The sequence below is a fragment of the Jaculus jaculus genome, chromosome 4 (assembly GCF_020740685.1).
Source record: "Jaculus jaculus isolate mJacJac1 chromosome 4, mJacJac1.mat.Y.cur, whole genome shotgun sequence".
Classification (NCBI taxonomy): Eukaryota; Metazoa; Chordata; class Mammalia; order Rodentia; family Dipodidae; genus Jaculus; species Jaculus jaculus.
In genome coordinates, this window is record NC_059105.1 from 50,027,037 (window position 1) to 50,050,584 (window position 23,548).

General features: G+C 38.2%; 1 protein-coding gene across 2 annotated transcripts in view; it reads right to left on the bottom strand.

The window, feature by feature from the left end:
• The window catches only part of Ankar (ankyrin and armadillo repeat containing), a 65,611-nt gene that overhangs the window by 37,308 nt on the left and 4,755 nt on the right, over nt 1–23,548 (bottom strand). Inside the window, exons 2-9 of one of the 2 annotated variants that reach the window (XM_045147817.1) lie at nt 19,829–20,266; nt 18,271–18,434; nt 14,337–14,440; nt 10,055–10,235; nt 8,232–8,451; nt 7,184–7,219; nt 4,733–4,934; nt 3,191–3,399 (exon numbers count right to left, since the gene is read on the bottom strand). In XM_045147817.1, the coding sequence (XP_045003752.1) occupies nt 3,191–3,399; nt 4,733–4,934; nt 7,184–7,219; nt 8,232–8,451; nt 10,055–10,235; nt 14,337–14,440; nt 18,271–18,434; nt 19,829–20,266 (1,554 nt within the window). The remainder of the gene's footprint in view (nt 1–3,190; nt 3,400–4,732; nt 4,935–7,183; nt 7,220–8,231; nt 8,452–10,054; nt 10,236–14,336; nt 14,441–18,270; nt 18,435–19,828; nt 20,267–23,548) is intronic. The other variant, XM_004660263.2, reaches the window with a different exon arrangement.

Here is a 23,548-nt window from a genome sequence, read left to right on the forward strand (position 1 = left end):
AATGTGTTGTCTTGTGTGCATGCATCACATTGTGCATCTGGCTCACATGGATTCTAGGGAGCCAAACCTGGGTCTCTAAGTTTCACAGGCAAATGCCTTAAAAAAAGAGCAGTTAAGCTATCTCTCCAGCCCTGAGTATGACTTTTTAAGGATGGCAAAGTAAACTACATTATTAATAAATTTTTTTCTTTTTTTAAACTTTTTAGTTTAGTTTTATTTATTTATTTGAGAGCAAGAGACAGAGAGATAAAGAGGCAGAGAGAGAGAATGGGTGCACCAGGGCCTCCAGCCACTGCAAACGAACTCCAGATGCGTGTGCCCCCTTGTGCATCTGGCTAACATGGGTCCTGGGGAATCGAACCTCGAACCAGGGTCCTTAGACTTCACAGGCAAGTGCTTAACCGCTAAGCCATCTCTCCAGCCCTATTAATAATATTTTAATAGTCATTAAGTTGGGTACAAGACTTTATTCATTTCCTGAATATTATTAATAATATTTTTAAATATAGGATGTATTTCAACTCCAAACATTAGATGAATTAACATCCATGCTTCTAAACAGTATCTATGGGATGAGAAAAACCCATAGCTCTGTTTTGCCTTCATCTCTTTATCCAGCCACTCTACTGTCAAACCTGTCCCGATTCCTCCTTGGCTAGACCATCTCTTTAAAAATCCAGCTTCCATGGGCTGGAGAGATGGCTTAGCGGTTAAACGCTTGCCTGTGAAGCCTAAGGACCCTGGTTCGAGGCTCAATTCCCCAGGACCCATGTTAGCTAGATGCACAAGGGGGTGCACGTATCTGGAGTTTGTTTGCAGTGGCTGGAGGTCCTGGCAGACCCATTCTCTATCTACCTCTTTCTCAAATAAATAAAAATAAACAAAAAAAAATTAAAAAATTCAGCTTCTACTCAAGGGCTAATCCTGAAGTCTTCTACTAAATTGATTAGTTCTTTTACTCATAATGGAAATGGGTAATGTGAGGAGGGACAGCTATTTCAGGACTTAGGGCAAAGCAGCAACCTAAATATTGACCATGCCATTACCAGAACTTTCCAACAGTCGCTATTGGAAGTCGTTACCCATGGGAATTGTTTGTACCCTTAAACTGTTCTTGTTAGGGGACAAATTCCCTACTAAGGGAGGCATTGCAATGGTTTAGTTTATTTAAACTAATGGTGGATCACTCAGTACTCCATCTAAAAAATTAACATAAGATGACATCTGTGCATAAACATTGAAAATATTTTCCAGTATCTCTTAGGGCTGAAACACCCAGAACATGCTCCTAATACTTAATACATTCCAAGATCAGTTTTGCAACCAAATATTCAGACATCTTGAAAATCTTAACTAAATCTTATCTTAAAATGAGTTATTAAAAAATTCAGTTCTCATTCTACAATGATTTCTTTTTTCTTTAGCTTTTATTCTATGTTCACAATTCAGAGTTAAATGTCAATAAAGGTCTCCAATAAAATATTGTGTTTTTCATTTTTCTGGGTTCATCTCTCCAGGCTTTAGACTCTTTCCTATACTTGTGGTTTGTAAATCTCCCTATTTCTGTCATACTTGAAATTCCATTTGTACTTTTCTCAGTTTCCTGAGTCCTTTTCCCTTCTGTTTATCAGGGAGAATTGTGGCCTTAGTACCTTTAAGGCCTTTTCTGGTAGACCCTGTAAAGAGCTCTCTGGATGGACACTGCCTGTTCTCCAACCTTCTGAGGATTTTCAAATGGGAGCTTGAGAAGTTCTCAGCTTTCCCACTGTTTACTGGGATGATTTCTCTGGTTGGCTCAGTCCTAAGACTTTCTGGATTTCAACTTCTGTTTTGTTGCTGTTGTGTTTCTTGTTTCTCCTTGAACGCTAGTCTGTTGATGCTGTTATTATCATTTCATCCTCATGCAATTTTAGTGATCTTGGAATGGAGTTAACTTATATGTATAAATTCAATTAGCTTAGTAACTGGTACCCTTATGATATTTCTGGCTAGATTGAACATAACATGTTCAAATGTTTTGCATAAAACATTCATGAAATGTGAAGAAAGATGTTTCTTCTCCCTATAACTATTAGTAAGGAATAAATTGGGGAGAATATTTTCTACTTTAATTTCTTCCTTTTCCTCTCTTTAAAAGAAAATATTTTATAGCCGGGCATGGTGGCGCACGCCTTTAATCCCAGCACTTGGGAGGCAGAAGTAGGAGGATTGCTGTGAGTTCAAGGCCACCCTGAGATGACAGAGTTAATTCCAGGTCAGCCTGGACCAGAGTGAGACCCTACCTCGAAAAACCAAAAAAAAAAAAAAAAAGAAAAAAAGAAAAAAAAGAAAATATTTTATTTTTATTTATTTATTTATTTATTTATTTGACAGAGAAAGAGAAAGGGAGAGAGAGAGAGAGAATGGGTACCGCGTCAGGGCCTCCAGCCACTGCAGAAGAACTCCAGATGCATGTGCCCTCTTGTGCATCTGGCTAATGTGGGTCCTGGGGTATTGAATCTGGGTCCTTTGGCTTTGTAGGCAAACGCCTTAACACTTGACCATCCCTCCAGTCCCCTCCCTTTTATTTGAAGTTATCTTTTTGATGCAGATGTTTTGATTTCTGAGAAAGTTGGGAAATCAATGCAATAGTGTAAGATATAGTCTGGATCATAGACCTTTGAGTTATATTAGAAATAAATCTACAAAGGTTGAGAGGATGGCTCAGTAGCTACAAGTACCTGCTGTGAAAGTAAGAGGACCTCAGTGTAATCCTTAACACCAACATCAAGAGCTGGGCATGGCCACACACGCCTCTCACACTGGTACTGAGGGGAATGGAGGTAAGTGGGACTGGCTGGTCAGCCAGGCTAACTGACAAACAGTGAGCTCCAGGTAAAGCAGGAGACTCCATCTCAATAAAGCAAAAGAGCAGTAGTTTCAAAACACATGTGTAGAAGGTATGCACTTCTTTACACACATGTATAAATCATACACACCATATATATATACAACACAGACATGAATGAAAGAAAAATATTTTGCACACAAAAATATAGCTCCTTGTCATTAGTACTAGGTCTGATTTAAATGCATAAAAATCTTGATTGTGTGTTTAAAATGTGATATATATATTATACAACAGTGTATCAATAATCATACCAAATACTAATCAGAGTATTTATTTAGAAAAAAAATGCTCTAGACTCACCTACCAAAGTTTTCCAAACTGGGAGTTCAGGAAGATTTAACTCTACTATATGCTTGAGCACCTCTGTATGAAAACTTAGCACTGATAAATGAATTATGTTATTTCCCTTAATATCTGTTTTTCTCCAGTTAGCACCAAGAGAAAACAGGTACTGAATAGTGTCCAGTGCTCCTGAAGTTGCAGCAAGTAACAGTGGTGTACACTGATTCCTAAAAAGCAAGGAACACTTTAGAATAATATTTGAGACACCCATAGTTGCAAATCTGGTTATGTTCCTGAAGAAACATTGGTTTCTACCACCAGCTTCTCTTCCTTTGATTTCACGTCCTCAGAACTTCACATGTAAACCAATTTCTCCCTCTTGCCTTGCTGTCTTAAGTATTACCCCCCTCATTCTTTTGCCAAACTTAATTATCAGGCCTTATCATGAGTTTGGAAGTTGATACTATATAAAGTTCTTATACTGCACTACCCTATGTAATCCTTAGAATAACTCTACAAGTTAAGGAAAAAAGTCAAGTATTATCAACTTTACAAGCAATAAAGCAGATAGAGAGACTAACCAAACACATTTCTTTACACTTTAGATATGATTTTCAAATCCCAGTTTCCTCACTGTGGCAGAAACTAATAGGCTTATGAAAACTGTACTGTGTATTTTTAGATAATGAAGGCCATCGGGTTGGATACCTGGATATCCTTGTCCCATGTCTCACCCCTCACAGGCAGGTGCATGACTATCCAGACAAGTCTGGACAGCAGGGGCCCATGGAAGTTGAATGGATCACTCCCTGAAGAGAAAGGACTGAGCTGTTTTTCCTCTATGTCCTCTACAGTGAGGGGTGAGGACGGAAGCAGGAGTAGTTGCCATTCTGTATGACAATGTGAACACCAGGTGCTCAGAAGAGCAACAAGAAAGGCCACTTTCCCCCAAACTGACAGTTTTTGCTAGCCCTTGGCCATTGGATAATGAAAAACAGGCTGTTGGAGGATCTACACTGAAGGAAGCTATGCATTAATCAAATTCAGAGAAAGAATAACTTAGTCGTTAGACTTCTAGAGGAGAATGAAACTTCAGACGGATTTATATCCCACCCTAAAGGTTAATCTTCCTTAAAGTTATAAAATGGAAGATGGGGGACAGTTGCCTGTTTCAAACTCATCTTCTGTTTGCTGTATTTCCCTTTTGAATACCAGGGTATATCTTTTCAATGACACAGTTCTGTCTAATTTGGTCTGGAGTCCTGGGGCTACCTCCTGCTTGTATAGGAGATAAGAGCAACTTTCGCCTCTCTAGCCCCAGACTTCTAGTACACTGAGCCCCTAGCCTTATAAATTAACATGTGAAGTTATTACTGATTCAAGGGCTAAGAGAAACTCCCTAGGACTCGTTCCTTATTCCAGGAAATAAGAATAGGCTGTAGACACTCCTGTCCTCACCAATTCTAAGGTCATTTCTGTCAAATCACCCAATTGCATGATTTCAGTGTGTTAAAGCCACAAAAGCAGAATTTTATAGTCTTACAAATGTTGCTAACTTACTCAGCCGTTGTCTCGGCCTCTAGTAAGCTAGGATCCTTCCTACAGAGGGCAATGATGATGCAGATGTTGTCATAGAAAGCAGCGAAGTGAATGGGCATCCAGCCTCTCTTTTCAGTCAGAGTGTAGTCAGCTTTGAAAGCGAGTAGACAGATGGTTGTCTCCAGTGAGCAAGCCTGTGCAGCCAGGTGTAAAGGGGTTGGGCCTGGAATGGAGGACAGCTGCTTAATGGTCAAAGAGCTAGTGCCCCTAAAACAAATACATGCAGCCACTGAGCCCAGTATTACACAAAACAATATAAAATCTCCAAAACAAGCACTAAAAGGATTAATTTAGGCCATCTTACAATCTTTACTCATGTCAGAATGTCTAATGAGTAAGCATACATCTTTAGAAGCAAAACCACCAAGTAGCACTGAAGAACAAGATTCCCTCCCTGGGGTCATCTCAGTTTTGCTTGGCATCTATGTCAAAGGAAGGAGCCAGTTCAAGTAACTAGTCCCTCTCCCCCTTGCCAACTCAGGCCCTTTAAAGTAGTGTCTTCTTCCTCTTCTTCTTCCTCCTCCTCCTCCTTCTTCTTTTTGGTTTTTCAAGGTGGAGTCTCACTCTAGCTCAGGCTGACCTGGAATTCACTATGTAGTGTCAAAGTAGTCTCAAACTCATGGAGATCCTCCTACCTCTACCTGGCAAGTACTGGGATTAAAGGAGTGTACATCCATGCCTAGCTTAAAGTAGCTTCTTTACTGATAAACATCCTTTAAATTATCTGATATAGGCTGTGTAGGTATATCTATTAAATACAGAAAGGCATAACCTCAAAATTTTGACCTGATACCTATATGAAAACTTTTGCCTCAGCCAATAGTAATCATTTTAAAATATTTTGTTTATTTATTTGAGAGAGAAAGAGAAAGAAGCATGTAGAAAGAGAAAGAATGAGTGTTCCAAGGTCTCCTGCAACTGCACACAAACTCCAGATACATGCACCACCGTGTACATCTGGCATTATGTGGGTACTGGGAGAATCAAACTAGGGTACTTAGGCTTTGCAGACAAGTACCTTAACCACTGAGCATTCTTCCCAACCCCACAAAAATCATTTTTAATTTTTTTTTATTTGAAAGCAGAGTGAGAAAGAGAGAGAGAAGAAAGAGACTGACAAAGAAAATGGATGCACCAGAGCCTCCAGCTGCTTCAAATGAATGGCAGACACATAATCTACTTCATATGTCTGGCTTTACATGGGTACTGGGGAATCAAACCCCAATCGTCAGGCTTTTTAGGCAAGCATCTTAACCACTGAGCCATTTCTCCAGGTTGAAAATGACTGTTTAATTAATTAATTTATTTATTTATTTGACAGAGAAAGAGGGGGGGAAGAGAGAGAGAGAGAGAGAGAGAGAGAGAGAGAGAGAGAGAGAGAGAGAGAGAGAGAATGGGTGCGCCAGGGCCTCCAGCTACTGCAAATGAATTCCAGACGTGTGCACTTCCGTGTGTATCTGGATAATGTGGGTCCTGGGGAATCAAACCTGGGTCCTTTGGCTTTGTAGGCCTTAACTGCTAATCAATCCCTCCAGACCTCATTTTTTTGGCAATAATTATTTTTATGACTCCATCTATCATTATTGCTAGGAGATGGCAGAGTACCTAAATTATGTTAACTGTTATTTGGAGATTTGGTGCTAGTGATTAAATCCATTGCCTTATACATGCTAGGCAAGCACTTTACTGCTGAACTATATCCTCAGCTCAACTGCTTTTATACAAGGGATAAACATCACTTTAGGGCCTGAATTTATGAAAACAAATAGAGATGACAGAAAATTTCCCAAACAAAAGGAAACTCTAGAGGAAAATAAACAACAATGGGTAGAAGAAATGTACTTCAAAATGAATAGGAAACATCATTATGCCACATTTCTCATGCAGCAGACTAGTTATAGTTTGGGGCAGCTGTTTATTTTTTAACTTTTATTGACAATTTTACAGAATTACCCAATGTATTTTGAATCCCTCCCACCACTCTCTTTTGCCCCTTTTTCAAACCTCTAGCTCCCTCTAACCAGTACTTCTACTATTTTGATGTCTTTGTTTTATTTTACATTTTTGTCTTCCTTCACCATCTATAACAACATGTAGATGGGCTCAATATTGTGTAGATAAAAGACAAAATTCCAAAGCACTCCTCCCCATCCTGTCTCTGACATCCTTTCCATTGCCTCTTCCACAATGTTCCCTGAGTTGTAGTGAGTGTTGTTAATGTTTGAGACACAGTCTTATGTAGCAGAGGCTGTACTTGAACTTGTTATGTAGCTAAGGATGCCCTTAGATTCCTACCTTCCTGCCTCTGTCTACAAAGTGCTGGGATTACAGGTTTGTGCCATCATGCCCAGAAAAAAATGTTTTAATATATGCAATAGTCTTTAAAATTACCGAAATATTTCATTGTCTTACCATTTCTTTCTTTCTTAATATCCATTTTAGATGACTCTGTTGAAAAACAGAATATACATGTTTATTAATGAGTTTTAGTTCATAATAATTTCCTAAATTAGCCAAAGGACTCATGAATGATGAAATGAATATGTGTAGAGAGAGGCAGCAAGGTGACATTAAACTAAACTGAGTGTAAACTCTGGACAAGCCCTGTGAGCAAGGTGCATGTGCTGGAGACCACATCTGAGAGACCTGGAAGATCTACTTCTCCATGCCTGGTAACTCACAGTTGGGATCATTTCATGTTGATAGGGCAATAATATCACTAGTAGAGTAATACATGTTGTCAGCCTTCAACAATCTACCTACTATTCTTTGCTTGAGAACTCTGGGATAAGGATAAGACAATTCTTAGACGTTATGGTCATATTTACTCTATTTTCTCTAAGTTTCTATAGCGTATCAGTACATATTAATTATGCCAATGTTTATCAAATGTTGTCATCTATCCATCCAATAAATATATCCTTCTGGATACATTCTTCTAGGATAACATGATAATCTAGGATTTGGTCAACCAAATACTCAGGATTTTTTTTTTCAGAATTTGGGATTAAACCCAGGGCCTTGCATATGCTAGGCAAGAGCTCTGCCTCTGAACTACATCCCTAGCCTAATCATTGTTCTTTATGGAGCTCATAATCAAGTAGAAGAGATGCAACAACAAATATGTAACTATATAAACTAACATCAATGGATACTTGAAAACAAAACCTCCTTAGATAAATAAAACACACTCTTCAACTTTGCTCAATCTACCAACATCAAATTTCAGCCTTGCTGTAAAATTGTCATTGTTTTTCGAGGTTGGGTCCCACACTTGCCCAGGCTGACCTGGAATTCCATATGTAGTTTCAGAGTGGCCTTGAACTCTCAGTGATCCTTCCACCTCAGCCTCCCTAGTGCTGGGATTACAGGTATGCACCACCACACCTGGCTCATTATTCATTCTTAATCTTGACTAAGAGGTGAATAAAACATTTTGGGTTTAAAAACTTTCCAGTACCTTGGCTGAACATAATAAAGCGTCTCTGGTTGACATTGAAGTTGGAATTGCACAGTTGACATATGACAGAGACTCTGTTGTGCAGAGCAGCATGATGGAAAATAGTATAACCTGCTTCATCTGAAACATTGATCGTCGAACTTGAAGTTTTACGACTAAATGTGTGGAAAACAGCAGATAAGCCTCTTTCAACAGCAGACTTCATACCAAATGGGAGACTCTAAGATTATGTAAAAGTCTAGGTTAGTTTTAAAATTAAATAGAAATGTACTAAAGTTTGCTTTATGGGGGAAAAGGAGAAATGAAACACATTAACAGTCATGTGACTGCTGCTCAGCTGTACTGCTGTTACAAGAGCCACAGACAGCTTCTCACTGGACATGTTTAAAGTTCTTGGAGCTAGTGACACTTGGAACTGTAAAAATGTATTTATGAAATTCCTCATTCAAGAATAAGTTGTAGATCCTTTGTCTTTGCAGACAACTTAAAGAGCAGACGAATATCTTTGAGATACTTGAAAAGCAAATGAAGATCACTAGATTCCTTTTCTGATTTAAGGACAGACTAAATAAGATAACCAGAAATGTCAAATATACAGTTGTGGAGATGTATTTTGTCTTGTTTGCACGAGGTCTCAAATGGAGAGGTAACAATGCTATACTCTTAAACATTCTGATTACTAATTTAAAGCAGACTAACATGTTATTAAAATTTTACAATTTATTGCTATTTAAACAAAGAAATGGACAGCAGGTATCAGTCTAACCTCTGATGTTGGAGAGTTTAACTCATCAGTTCCAGAAGCTGTTATGGCAAAGTCTGTGAAACAGACAAGAGATTGGGTTTGGGATGTTAGATTTGCTCTTGAGGTTTAACTCCCAGGACTGAGGCCAGGCATTGCCATTTGATAACTGTGTGATTTGGGAGAGATCCTCTATACTTCAAATTTCTCATTTGTATAAAAAGAATGAGAACAATGCAATTAATACTTCACAAGAGATTTTTAAAATTTATAATAGTTCCTGGAGTCCAACATAAGAAATCAATAAATATTAGCCATTGTTAAGATGAATCACCAGTTTATTGAGTTTTGTTTGTCCTCTGCCAAAATTTGTAATCCAGAACTATTTAGATATCCATAAATAGGGATTTTCAGCTAATAAAATGTTGAACTTTTATTTCATATTGAAAGCTTTATTTAACCTATTTATTCCTAAGATTTGAGACACACAGTGTTGTGGTTTAAATTAGATGCCCCCCACCCAGGGTCATGTATTGGAACTCTTGGCCCCAAGCTGATGGCATTGTTTGGGGAAAGGTATAGAAACTTTATGAGATGAGATGGATCCTTGCTGGAGAAAGTGAGTCACTTTGGGGAAGGCTTGGGGTTTTATAGCCCAGCCCCTCTTTCTTTCTTTCTTTCCTTCCTTTTTTTTTTTTTTTGGTTTTTTGGAGGTAGGGTCTCACTTTAGCCCAGGGTGGAAAGTAGTCTCAGGGTGGCCTCAAACTCATGGCGGTCCTCCTACCTCTGCCTCCTAAGTGCTGGGATAAAAGGTGTGTGCAAACCACACCCAGCTCTCCCAGCCTCACTTTCTATCTGCTTCCTGCCTGCCAATATGAGGATATGATGAGATTCAGCTTCTGCCATGCCTTCTCTACCACAGTGTGTTCTACCCTCTGGAGCTAGAAGCCAAGATAAACTCCTTTCTTTAACTTGCTTCTGGTCAGGTATTTGTACACAGCAATAAGAAAGTAACTGATACATATACTTATTGATAACATGCAATTTCTTATCCCAAATTACATAATAGTCACCAAAATACCTTGCATTTCATAGCTTTTTTAAAGCCAAATTTTTTCTTAAATTGTTCATGCAACTGAGCTTCTGTCAGTGGAAGTCTTTTCAGTCTCAGATTGGATAATATTTCATTGATGGCTCCCCACCATTGCGTCTTAAATAGTTGCTGATAGAAAATTTCAAGCTTAAAGTAGATCACATAATAGCTATTAAAAAAAAAAAAAGAAAAAGCATGTTTTTCTAATTTTGAAGTGACTTATTGTTTTTCTTTTCTATGCTGGCAAAACTTGATTTTTTCATAAAAATCAAATATAGAAATGTACTTTAAATAACACTTTATTAGTAGCATAGTTATCCACTTATGAGTTAAAATTGTATCGTGGTTATTATTCTTATTGAGCATGTGGATTCATCCTGTCCTTCCCATGGCCACTATTGGGGGCACTGCTTAGAAGTTACTGGAAGCCCAGGTTTTGAGATAAGGAGTCTGGGGTTTATCTTCCAATCATTTGCTTTCCCTTCTCTTACTGTTTTCATCCAACTATGACAATATTTGCTCTCTCAAAGGGTAATTTACCTTGAGCCTGACCTGGAAAGATTCTCTGGCTCTGCAGAAGTGGACTAAAGAAATTCCCAACCCACCAGGTCCCTGAGAAACGGGGAGATGGTTGCAACAAGCATGGGCCCCATCATTCTGAAATGGAGCAGTTACAAAACCTTAAGTAACCCTGTTCCTTAGGGTGTCTTGTACCCATCCCTTAGACTATTAGATTATTGAAACAATGGTTCACAAAAAAGGAGAATTTCCCTAGGATTCTCATGCTGGGAAAAGGAAAATACTGAAACCTGGTAGAGATTTCCCACAGTTCTAACAACTTGTCAGACCACCTGCAAGAGAGACTGGAGTTGAGACAATGATGGGACTGTGGTGGTCAAGACTATACATTAACCAAGACTGCTTAGTTATGCATTCTTCTGGTTCTCTACTTAATGCTACCCCAAAGATGGATTTTGGGGGGTCATTGAACCTCTTTATTTGTTCATCTTCCTGATATGGCCACATTGAATAAACTTCTCTTCTTGTCACTATTACTTTTCCCTTTAGTTGGTATATTGAGGTTGAGTGGCTGACCTAGCCTGGTAGGGATGCCAAAGCCCAGGCTCTGACCCAGCCTAACAACTGGTAACAGAACCTTTCTCCATGAGCAGATTTCAGCAGGACTACATCAGTTGCTGCCACTGCTACTGAGAGGCCTCCTAACTTTTTCTAGGTCTCTTCCCTAGTGAAACTAGCTACTGCTGGTACATAAATATTCTTGATGTTGGTTCTCCTCTCCTTGGCCTCTTGATGATGTCACTCAGGGATTGTTAGTTTACTTTTGAGAACCTAGAAATGTGCTCCATTATACTAATTTCTGAGGAAGTAATTTAGAGACACCATTTAAGGAGACTTCTTAACCATTCATTGGCTAAGGAAGAATTACTGGCATTTGTCAGTTATAGGAAGTCTGTTGGGAAATAGAGACTGAAACTATCTCTGCCCTGACCTTTACTTCAATTTTCCAAGTGTGGAAAGTGGAGTCATGTTTGGGGATCTGTTCATTCTTATTTGAGGGTTCCCTTCATCCTTTCTACTACCATTCCCACAAAAGAAAATCTGACTGTAATATAAACTAAAGCCTTCACCGCCCACACACACTGCACAGGTATAGTGCTAGACCAGGTGGTGGGGTTTGTCACTTGTCCCTAAGTGATGACTTATGGAGGTGCCACCTTCATCAGTAGAACTTGCCTCGCTTATTAGCCTGGAGCCTCCTAAATTAAAGAGCAGGTCTTCTGCTGAAGGCAGGAATGCTCTTGAAATCACAGTGGTGACAAGCTCCAGGACCTTAAGGAGCTGTACGGGTCATATGTGAATGCTTAATTTGTATTGGATGACTAACACGAATGCTTGGAAGAAAACAGTTCACCTTTGGTTTGGTGTAGAATGATAAGACAGGATACCCTAAACCCAAAAGTAGGTTCCCTAAGTCTTAAGACAGCCTCCATATAACTCTAAGCATCAGAAGTCATGCTGACAATGTCCTTGGGATTTTTTTTTTTTTTCTGGGCCAGCTCTGTATTGTCTAGTTGTAGGAAAATTCCTTTTATCTTCCCTAGGGAGCCAACTGTGGCTGTGATTGCTATAAAAACAGGAGAGGACTGGAGAGATTGCTTAGCACTCAGGTCTTGCTTGCAAAGCCAAAGAGTCCAGGTTCAATTCCCCAGGACCCATGTGAGCCAGATGCACAAGGTGGCACATACATCTGGAGTTTGTTTGCAGGGCTAGAATCCCTGGCACATCCTCTCTTTCTCTCTCAAATAAATTAATTTAAATATTTTAAAAATTGTATAAAAAAGGAGACACTGACCATCTTGGAAACCAAGATGAGAAAGAAAGAAGCTAAAGATAACTCATTGCAGTTGAGAATACTGAGCTATCAGCATATCAAACTCCAGGAAAAATTACACAGGGTTGGATTATACAGTGAACTGAACGTTCTCTAGCAATTGACATAGGAGCCAGGAAAATATGGGTTATTTACTTGTGGCTTTTAGTTTTGTTTCATGCTGGCTGACCCACAATGAAGCAAAACTAATAAGAAATAAGCTTATTTTGGCTTTGAAATCTGAAAATTCATATCTAGCAACCTACCATTAATCAACACTGATGCACAAATGCTGTAAAGAGCTGCAGTACGACGTGCCATTGCAATGGTTGGGTCTCTGGCAGCACAGAGGTCGGGTGCTTATACAGCTGGGCTCTGGCTCCAGCAACAGCCTTTGTTCAAGTGCAGCTTTGATCACCATTGCTTCCCTACATTCTTAGAATACTGGTATTCCAAAAGCAGGAGAGCAGTTTACTTTAAGTGTCTCCAGGACACTATTTAGTGTGGAGTATGTCAACAGGTGAAGGGTTTCAAAAGCTTCCTCCTCATGAGAGGTGCATGTTATCCCATAAATTCCAAAGATGGAAGGTGTGCTCCATGGATTCCACATATGGTGGACATCCTCAAATGAAAATTAACAAGTCCCCATCCTCACATGATTTTCTGTCATAATCATAGAGGTCATGAGCCACGTGGTCTTTGACTGTGACTCTAGTACTTTACATCTCACTCTCATGTATCTTGGAAGAAATTTCTAGTCTTTGTTTTTACTTCTTCCCATTTCATTAACTCTCCCCTGTTTTACTGTTGAATTAGCTGCAAACAATCTCCTTTAATAAAACCTTTAAAATTTTCTTATCAAGTCACAGCCAAATGTAGAGAGAGTTCTTCACTCTTAAAATGGCTTCATCCTTTTCTCTTTCATATTTGATGCTTTAAAATATATTCATATTCTTAAGTTTTCCCCCATTTGACTTCCATACCACCGCAGTCTCCTCATCCTCCATTGTGGATTACTCCCTTCCAGTCCCCCTTGCACTCCCTCTCCTTTACTTTTCCCTTTCCCATTTTAAAGTTTCTATTCTCCAGATCCCCAGACTTGGTCCTATCCTTTCAACAACGTCAGTTCCATTAAGACAAACAAACAAAATCTTCCTTCATGTGTTTATATATTTTATTTTCGAGGTAGGTTCTCACTCTAGCTCAAGCTGGCCTAGAATTTACTAAGTAGTCTCAGGGTGGCCTCGAACTCATGATGATCCTCCTTTCTCTGCTTTCTAAAGTACTGGCATCAACGACATGTACCACCATGCCTGGCTCCTTCATATTTTAAAACTGTACTTCTAATCCAAATATTTCTTCTGGCCTGGGAAGATTGCTTAGTCACTAAAGTTGCTTATTTGCAAATATTTCCTCTGAGATTTATATCCTATATTTTCAACATTTAGTATCCATGGTGAAACCCCAAGAACACAGCACATAAAAGACTCTGAAAATGTTGGGAGAAGTATATCACTTCAAAAAAGTGACAGGCAGAGCAAAGTCTGGTGAAAATTTTTAAGCTACACTCAAAAGGAAATAAAGTTTGTGCTAAGTCCATTGCTATCAGCTACCCCACCAAATTTGATTCCTGTCTTCATCCCTATTCAACTACTGTGTTGATGACAAAATTAACTGCAAGCGCTAATGAATTTATCAAAGGCTGGGGAGTACTAACCAGTCCTATTTGGAGTCAGTACGTCACTCACAGTGTGACTGCTATTACAGGGCTGCCATTCTAAGGCTTTAAGTTAGCGCTTCCATTTTGACACTTTTCTTTTTCTCTGCTAATGTTCAACAAGTTGTGGCCAGTAAGAATACATGCTGAAAGTTTCTTACCTCTTTCCTTGAAATTCCATGACTGGGATGGAGTAATATTCTTTGTATCCTGAGTCTTCTGTAAATGTGTCGGCAGCACATGCTCGTATCTTTTCTGCATTGTTCTAAAATATGAATTATGTCACTAAAACATATCTTTAAACAAATATAAACAAGTATAAGGTTTTAGGGTTTTCTGGGATAAAACTTCATCATTTATATGTATAAAATTTCATAAAAAGGTACCTTATAAACCACTCAACTTTGAGAATAAGGAAAAAAACAGAAAAATATTATGAAAGGTAAGATAGGAAAGCACTGATAACTAAAATGTATGATGCTTATACAAAATTTCAGGTGCAGAATTCTGCTACTCATAAACTCTAAACATGTTCTTTTCATACTAGTCTTTAAAAAAAAAGGAAGGATTATAGGATTAAGTGATTTCTTGGGTTCTTTGTTCCTTTTCTTTTCTTTTTTTTTTTTTAAATTGAGGTCTCTATGTTGCATGGCTGGCCTTGAATCATGATCCTCAGGCCTCACCTGGGACTTCTGGAATGTGTTACCATGACTGCCCCTGTATTTAGGAATTTCTACTGCACATATTGATTCCAGAACAAGTATGACTGATAATCTATAAATTCTGGAATGAAAATAGCTGAACCAAGCTTATTTGTCACTTTCTCTCTGATATCCAACACGGTTTCTTAAATACAGTGGAACTTAATTCATGTATGTTAAAGCAATGTAAACATATCCATAACTAACAAAGAGCTTGCAGCAGTTCCCTTAATTACTAATTTAAGTATTAAGTAATTAAGAAAAGTGAATGGCCAGATAAATTTACTACTGAATTCTACCAAACTTTCAATAAAGATCTAATATCAACACTACACAAACTGTTCCACAAAATAGAAATGAAAGACTTCCAAGTTCATTCCACAAAGCCTAAATCACCTGATACTGAAACCAGACAAAGACTCAACAACAACAAAAAAATGCAGACTAAGCTCTTTTATGAACATAGATGCAAAAATCCCCAACAAAATACTTGTAAAACTAGCTGGGCATAGTGACACAAGCCTTTAATCCCAGCACTCAGAAGGCTGAGGTAGGAGGATTGCTGTGAGTTCAAGCACTTGCCTGGGATACAGAGTTAGTTGCAGTTCAGCTTGGAATAAAGTGAAACTCTGCCTCCAAAAAATAAATGAAACTCTGTAAACTGAATTTAATCTCATACATCAACACCAACTTGGCTTCATTTTAGGGAAGTAGGGTTGCTTCAACACATGCAAACCAATGTAATGTACCATACTAATAGACTTAAAGCCAGAAATCATTGTCTTGATAGCTGCAGAAAAAGCATTTTGACAAAGTTCAACATGTCTTCATGATAAAAATCTTGAAGAAACTAGGAATATAAGGAACACAGTTCAAAATGTTGTGTGTACACACACACACACACACACACACACACACACACGATGATAGACCTATTGCCAATGTTATACTAAGTGTGAGGGGGAACTGGATCCATTTCCTTTAAAATCTGAAATGAGACAAGGGTTACCACTCTTTCAGCTATTATTCAGTAGAGTGCTCAAAGTAAACTGAAACAACAGGACAAGAGGAAGATATAAAAGATTAAATATTAGAAGATAAGTTAGACTATCCCTATTTCAAGACAACATGTTAAAATTTGTACTTGAAGATCCAAAAGATGATACCAGAACATTTTTGGATCTGTAAACACTTTCAGTATAATTGCAGACTACAAAATCAGTATCCCAAAATCAAATAGTACCTGGCAACTCATGCCTTTTGGAGACTGAAATATGAGGATTGCTGTGAGTTGAAAGCTATTCTGGGTTACAGAGTGAATTCCAGGTTAGCCTGGACTACATTGAGCCTCTATGCTCAAAGCAAACAAAAATCATTAACTTTTGTTAATAATGAATCAATAATGAACTTGTTCAGAAAGACACTGGTAAAAATAGCCCCTCCACAATAGCTTCAAAAATAATAAAATATGTAGGAATCAGTCTAACCAAGGAGATGAAAAACCTCTGCAAAGAAAACTTTAAGACACTGAAAAAAATAAATAGATAAAGACACTGGATGCTCTCAGAAGGGCAGGCAGATTAATATTGTGACCACAGTAATATCACTATTCAAAGTATAGATTCAATGTAGACTCGTTTGGAATCACAAAAGGTCATGGATAACTCAAGTAAGCAGAAAGAACATGCCTGGATGAATATTATCTGGCTTCAAACTATACTACAGAACCTAAGTGAAAAAAGACAGCAGGGAACCAGCACAAGAGTAGACATGTAGACCAGTGAAACATAATAGAGGAACCATAGACAAATCCACTCAGCAGTCAATACCTAGTTTTTGACAAAGATGTTAAAGACATGTACTATAATAAAAGACTACTCAGTAAATGGCACTGACAAAACTGGATATTCATATGCAGAATAAAATTAGATTCATATCTCTCATCCTATAAAAACTGAAACAAAGACTTTAATTCAGAGCCTGAAACAATGAAACTACTATGGGAAAGCACTTCAGGATTGAGATGGATGTATGAAATTCTGAATAGAGAACCTCAATAGCACAAGAAATAGCCCCTCAAAATGACACGTGGATTACATGAAACTAAACAGCATATGAACAGCAAAAGAAACTACCAATAGAAAATCTTTGCTAGCTATACTTCAGACAAGGGGTTAATATCTAGAAAACACATATACACAGGGTTAATATCTAGAAAATGCACATACACAAAGCAATCAATCAATAAATGGGCCAATGAACTGAACAGATAGTTCTTGAAAGAGGAAATAGAAATGGGTAAGAAACATTTTAGAAAGTGCTCAATATCCAGACATCAGGGAAATGAAAATTAAAACTACTCTGAGATTCCATCTCACTCCAGTCAGAATGTCAATCATCAAGAATACAATTGACTGACTATGGTAGTGCATGCCTTTAATCCCAGCACTTGGGAATCAGAGGTAGGAGGAATGCTGTGAGTTCGAGGCCACCCTGTAAGTAAATTCCAGAGTGAACCCTACCTTGAAAAAACAAAAAACAAAACAAAACAGAAGGATACATGTGACAGAAAATGCTGGAAATGATGTGGTGAAAGAGGAACCTTTTTTCATTGTTGATGGGCTTGTCACCTGGTAAACCACTCTGGAAATCATTGTGGAGGCCTCTCAAAAAAAAAAAAAAAAACAAAAAACAAAAAAAAAACCCTAAAATTAAAACTACCATATGACCCAACTATACCACTCCTGGGCATATGCCAAACAAAGGATTCTACATCCTATCACAGACAGACTTGCTTAACCATGTTTATTGCTGCTCTTTTCATAATAGCAAGGAAATGGAGTCAGCCTATATGTCCACCAACTCAAGAAAGGATAAAGAAAATGAGGTGCATAGACACTATGGGATTTCATGCAGCTGCAAAGAAAAATGAAATAAAAATTTCAGGAAAAATTGGTGAAACTGGTTTTCCCTTCTATGCAGATCCTATCTCTTAATTGTTAAATGTTTATTTAGATAGGAGTAAGGCTAGAGGCTAGGAGACTAGGCAGAAAAGAAGAGGCTTAAAGGATGGGGCTAAGGGGGACAAGGTAACCCCAGAGGCATGAAAGTGGTAGGGAGAAACTAGGGAGAAGGTATGACAGGAAAAGAAGGGGACAGCGAGACAAGGAGAGGAACAAGGCTGAGGTCAATCAACTGAACTAAGGACATATGAAAGTGCCATTAGGAAACTTATTTGTAAGTTCAAATGAAATGAAAACCACATGAGAATGATGGTAACTTGTGAGAATAACTAAGAACTGCATGGTCTCTATACCCGCAGAATCTCCTTCTCATAGGAAACTATGATGAACTGTGAAACAAAAGCCCTCCCAGGACTGGCCATAATTTAAACCTTAAAGTCTTCCAAAGCAGCTTCAATTGGAGGGGTGCTGATATCGAATTCAATTCCTCCATGAACATGAAAATACTGATTTTCTTTGTAGTCAAAATGCTGGCATTTGAAATCTCGTCCATAAATCAAAGGAGGCAGTTCTCTCTCTGTCTTGACCTTGTCATCTCCAAAAATGAAAATGAACTTTTATTTAAAACGTTAATGACTCCTAGGTAATTGTATTTTGGCTATATAAATTAACATTTATGTAAACAAAGTGAAACATTCCACATGAGATTAAAAGCTTGGCAATTACTAGCTGTAAAATTAGCACTTACTGTGTGTATATATGTACATATTTAGTTATTTAATTCCCAATGACCAGAAAAGATTTGAAATTCTATGGCTTGGACAACTTTTGGTTAAACAAACAAAAGCTCCTCTGAGCTAGTTTAGGCAAAAAGAGACACTATAAATAAGTAGGTATTTCTCATTTGATATAATCAGCCCATATTTCTGGAAAGTAGTAAGACCATACAGAACTTATTTGAAAAATAATTTTCTAAAATCTAAGCAAGGTTGAAATTTATTCAATATTTTGAGTGGCTGGTAAATAGCTTTATGAATGTAGTAAACTATGTAAATGTATTTTTGTAAAAGGTACACTAAATTACAAAGAGTAAATAATGCTCTAATCTCAACAGCTAGAATTAACTGAAAACATTTGTTCATATTTATTCCCAATGTTTAGGTAGTTAACTATTATAGATATGGCTCTGTGTTAGTTAAATAGTATAGATATAAGGCACTCTGAGCATTAAATGTGTTCCTCTCCAGCACAAATACTGTCATGATTCTATTTTTAAATAGCTCACAGATGGGAATTATCTTCACCATCTGAGAGCTCATGACACAAATTTTCAGCAAGTGCAGAATTTCTATGGAAAATTTACCATCTAAACAGAAAGCTCATGTTCATAAACCTATATGCTCAGAAATGAAAGCAGCAATGTGTGAAATGTGTGCTAATCTGATAGCATGAAGAGTTTCATTGAAGTCATGTCAAATTCTATATATGCAGAGTCCTAGCTTATTGATCTTCTATTACATGTAATTTATTTTACATTGCTCTGTTTGTTTATTACAGTGTCAATATGACTCATTCAATTACTATAGTTTCAAATATATTTCCATCTTTTTTTCAAAAATGTAAATTCTGAAAAAGTTACACTTTGTACAACTTAAGGAGAAACATGATATTAATCTAGAATAAAATGCATTGAATTGATACAGTAATTTGGATGAGCTATAATACAATCACAGTGTTGTTACATCATGAAACCACATATTTCCCCATTTACTTAGGAGCTTGTTTTGAGTTTCTCTATGGCTTTTATAGTTGGTGTAAGTATATAAAAATTATTGTCTACATACAGGATTATTAATTACACTGGAAATATTAAATTTTGTTTTCTTGTTCTAACAGGTTATGATAGGTTACATGCCTGACCCCAGTTACTAGAAATACACATTTAATATATACTTATATTTTATATTTGGTCTTTGTGTCTACTCTTACCTGAAAAAGGCGGAAGCAGACTACTTAGGTCAGGAACTTTCATCTTCTTCTTTAAGCTCAGTAAAAATGGAATCAGAAAGCATATTAACTTTAGATAGCCGATCCCTCTTCTGATTTCCTTTTTCTTCTCAAAGTGTTTCTGAATGACCTTCTTTTGGAGATATAGCCTCTGCTGTAGTCTCTGGTAGGTACAAATATCAAGGTAATCTTGATTATACTTAATAGCATTGGTCATCCAATAGGCTGTTTCAAATATGAAGACATTTTCAAACTGCTGAACTTGTGTGGCACTGAATGTCAACTTCATCAGGATATTTTCAGCATATTTCATAAACACAGCTTTTTCTTCCTGGCTGTTGGGATCATATGTGGGATCTTCATTCATGTCTTCATCATAGATTCCATTATAGTCTGGGTCCGTTGTAATATCCACCAAACCTTCACAGCGAAAAAGAAAACAAAAAAGCAGGTTGTGAAAACCTTATACTTAGCTTCTCAAAAAATATAGCTAATTGAACATAAGTTCACCTTGAAATCCTAAAGTGAGAGTAAAGGAATAATGAAATGCCAAAAAATTATTTAAGATGAAATATAGATGATGAGTGGGTTACTAAGCAGAGAAAAGAAAGATGGAAACCTGTGGAATTAAAACAAAGAAAGAAAGAAAGAAACAAACAAACAAACAGGGACTGGAGAGGTGGCTCACCAGTTAAGGAGCTTGCCTGTGAAGCCTAAGGACCCAGAGTTGATTCTCCAGGACTCATGTAAGCCAAATGCACAAGGTGGCGCAGGCATCTGGAGTTCATTTGCAGTGACTAGAGGCCCTAGTGTACCCATTTTCTCCCTCCCCATCTCTCAAATAAATAAACAAATAATAAATTAAAAAAGTAAACAGGTTTCCTCCTTAATTCTTCTAAATAGTTGTTCTCTTTGTAGGAAAGACAGTGTCATGGAAACACAATGACTGAAGTCTTATCTTTAATCAAGAATATGGAAGTACAATAAAATATGATCTTAAGGTGGGAGTCAGTTTCTCACCCAGGCTAAAATAATTTTTTTTTTCAGGCCCAGTGTTATAAATTTCTTTCTTTTCCACACAAGTGCAATAGTGGCACACAGCCATGGTGGGGAACCAACTGCTCTTGATTTGGCTAACCCTCAGTGCTCTTGATTTGGCTAACCCTCAGTGGTACGAGACCATAGCTGGAGCTGGGAAACAAGTCAGAACCATACCCAAACATAAGCCCACTCTCCAATATCAAGCTACCATCAATCATGGGGTACAAGAGGGCCTACACCTATTAAACTCTCTATCAAAAATGTAAGTGTTATCTCAATTTTCAGGGTGCTAACTTACTCTCTGTTGGAGAATCTGCTTCTCTTTTTTTCAGATAGATGCAGATCCTAAGGAGAGAGCTGCCCCAACATACCTCAAAAGGGGCCCAACTGTTTTAAAAAAAAAAAAAGGGGGGGGGCCAACTGAAACTAAGGACAATTGGCGAAACAAGCAAGGGTGATGTTTTCCTGATGAACCGGATACCAGCACAAAGGGGAAGGAGAGCAACACAAAGAAAAATCAACTCATACCAAACCAGAGAGCCAGAGCCTCAGAGGCCCCCAACACCTCAGCATTGAAGCAGACAAAAAATGAACCCAACATAGCTCTGGGAAATTTTGCGGAAGAGGGGATGGAAACAATGTCAGAGTCACATGTTGGGTCATGATATGCAGAGACATTTATCGTACCAATAACTGTGGGATAACTCCAGAATGCACGACCCATTTACATCAACAAGGAGGGTCCATTGGGAGGGGGTCGATCATGGATGAGCCTAAACAATGGTACCAAACTGCCTGTATTTGCTGAAAAGAAAACTAATAAATTAAAATTAAAAAAAAATTTTTCTTTTTTCTTTGCTAATAAGCAAAGCTAGACATATTCAATAACCAAAAGCCTGGCTCATTAAACTAATCACTATTAAACAAAAAAGAATTAAAACTTGATTTTACTCTGTGAAAATGACAAATTTCCTGTGATGTATTTTCTTGGTATTTATAATAAAATTAACAGTGAAGTTGTCAAATTGTCTTTTTAGATAATTTCATGTACAATATTTCCCATTATTTAAACTTGAGAAAATTACTTGGAAGTTATAAAAATGACTAGAAAATGTGACATTAGCTTACAACAATATGTCCTAAAATACAAATGAAGTAGGCTGGGGTGGTGATTCAGTTGGTAAAGGGCTTACCATCTGCAGCATGAGGACCTGAGTTTAGATCACCAGAACCCACGTTTAAAGGAAAAAAAAAAAAAAAAAAAAAAAACAGCCAGGAACAGCCACCTGTGCCCATAATCTGAACACCGGGAAGGCAGAGACAGGAAGCTTCCCAGGGCTTGTTGCTAAACTAGTCTAGCCAATCAGTGAGCTCCAGATTCAGTGAAGCCCTGTCTCAAAAACTAAGGCAGTGATTGAGAAAGACACCCATCATTGACCTCTGGCCTGAACACCCATGTGGACACACATGCATGCACACCCTCCTCCTCCACACATATGATGCATTAATTGCTCTTTCCTTTTTCTTTCTTCAAATCTATCTACTATCTATCTATCTATCTATCTATCTATCTATCTATCTACCTACCTACCAATCAAACAATTATCTGGCCAGACTGTTGCCAGTTTTTTGTTTTAATAGCCACTGTAAACCAGTCATGGTGGCACACTGGTAACCCATCAGTGGGGAGGCTGTCCGGAGGATTTTGAGTTCCAGGCCACCCTGGGCTACATAATGAGAATCTGTCCTTAACAAATTAAAAAGTAGCAAGGCATAGTGGCACATGCCTTTAATCCTAGCACTTGGGAGGCAGAGGTAGGAGGATCACTGTGAGTTCAAGGCCACCCTGAGACTGCATAATGAATTCCAGGTCAGCCTGGGCTAGAATGAAATCCTACCTCAAAAAAACCAACAAAAAAGATTAAAAATTTGGGGGCTGGAGAGATGGCTCAGCAGTTAAAGATACTTGCTTGCAAAGCCCAACAATCTAAGTTTGATTTCTCAGTACTTATGTAAAGCCAGGTGCACAAAGTAGAGCATATGTTTGGAGTTTGTTTGCAGTGGCTGGATATCTTTCTGCTTCTTTCTCTCTGTCTCTCTCTCTTTCTCAAATATATCTATTAGGCGAGTGTGGTGGTGCATGCCTTTAATCCCAGCGCTCAGGAGGCAGCGGTTGGAGGAGCACCATGAGTCTGAGGACAGCCTGAGACTATATAGTGAATTCCAGGTCAGCCTGGGCTAGAATGAGATCCTATCTTGAAAAAACAAACAAACAAAAAATTAAAAATAGTTGAGACTCAGGAGAAAGCTAGCTTATTTTAGGCTGTTTCAGTTAGGGACAGAAGTGAGAACTAGAAGATGCCACCCCACGTGCCAACCCGCCTTGGCAGGAATGGAACTCATGTTTGATCCAGATTCATCTGCAACAGCTACAGGGCCCCCCCAGCTGCCGACAGTCTAAGATACAACCTAGGTGGGCTGGCTTCTGAGGTCCGCCCTTTACATCTACAAACCAATCCCGTCTTCCCCTGAATCTGAGGAAGGAATCCATTTTCAACTGATTGTAAAGGGTCATCCATGCTGTTTCCAGCCCTCTCTCCAGACCCCATGAGTCCCTCCTCACCCTGCCCTGTGATCTCTGCTTGGATGCATGTGAGTCTA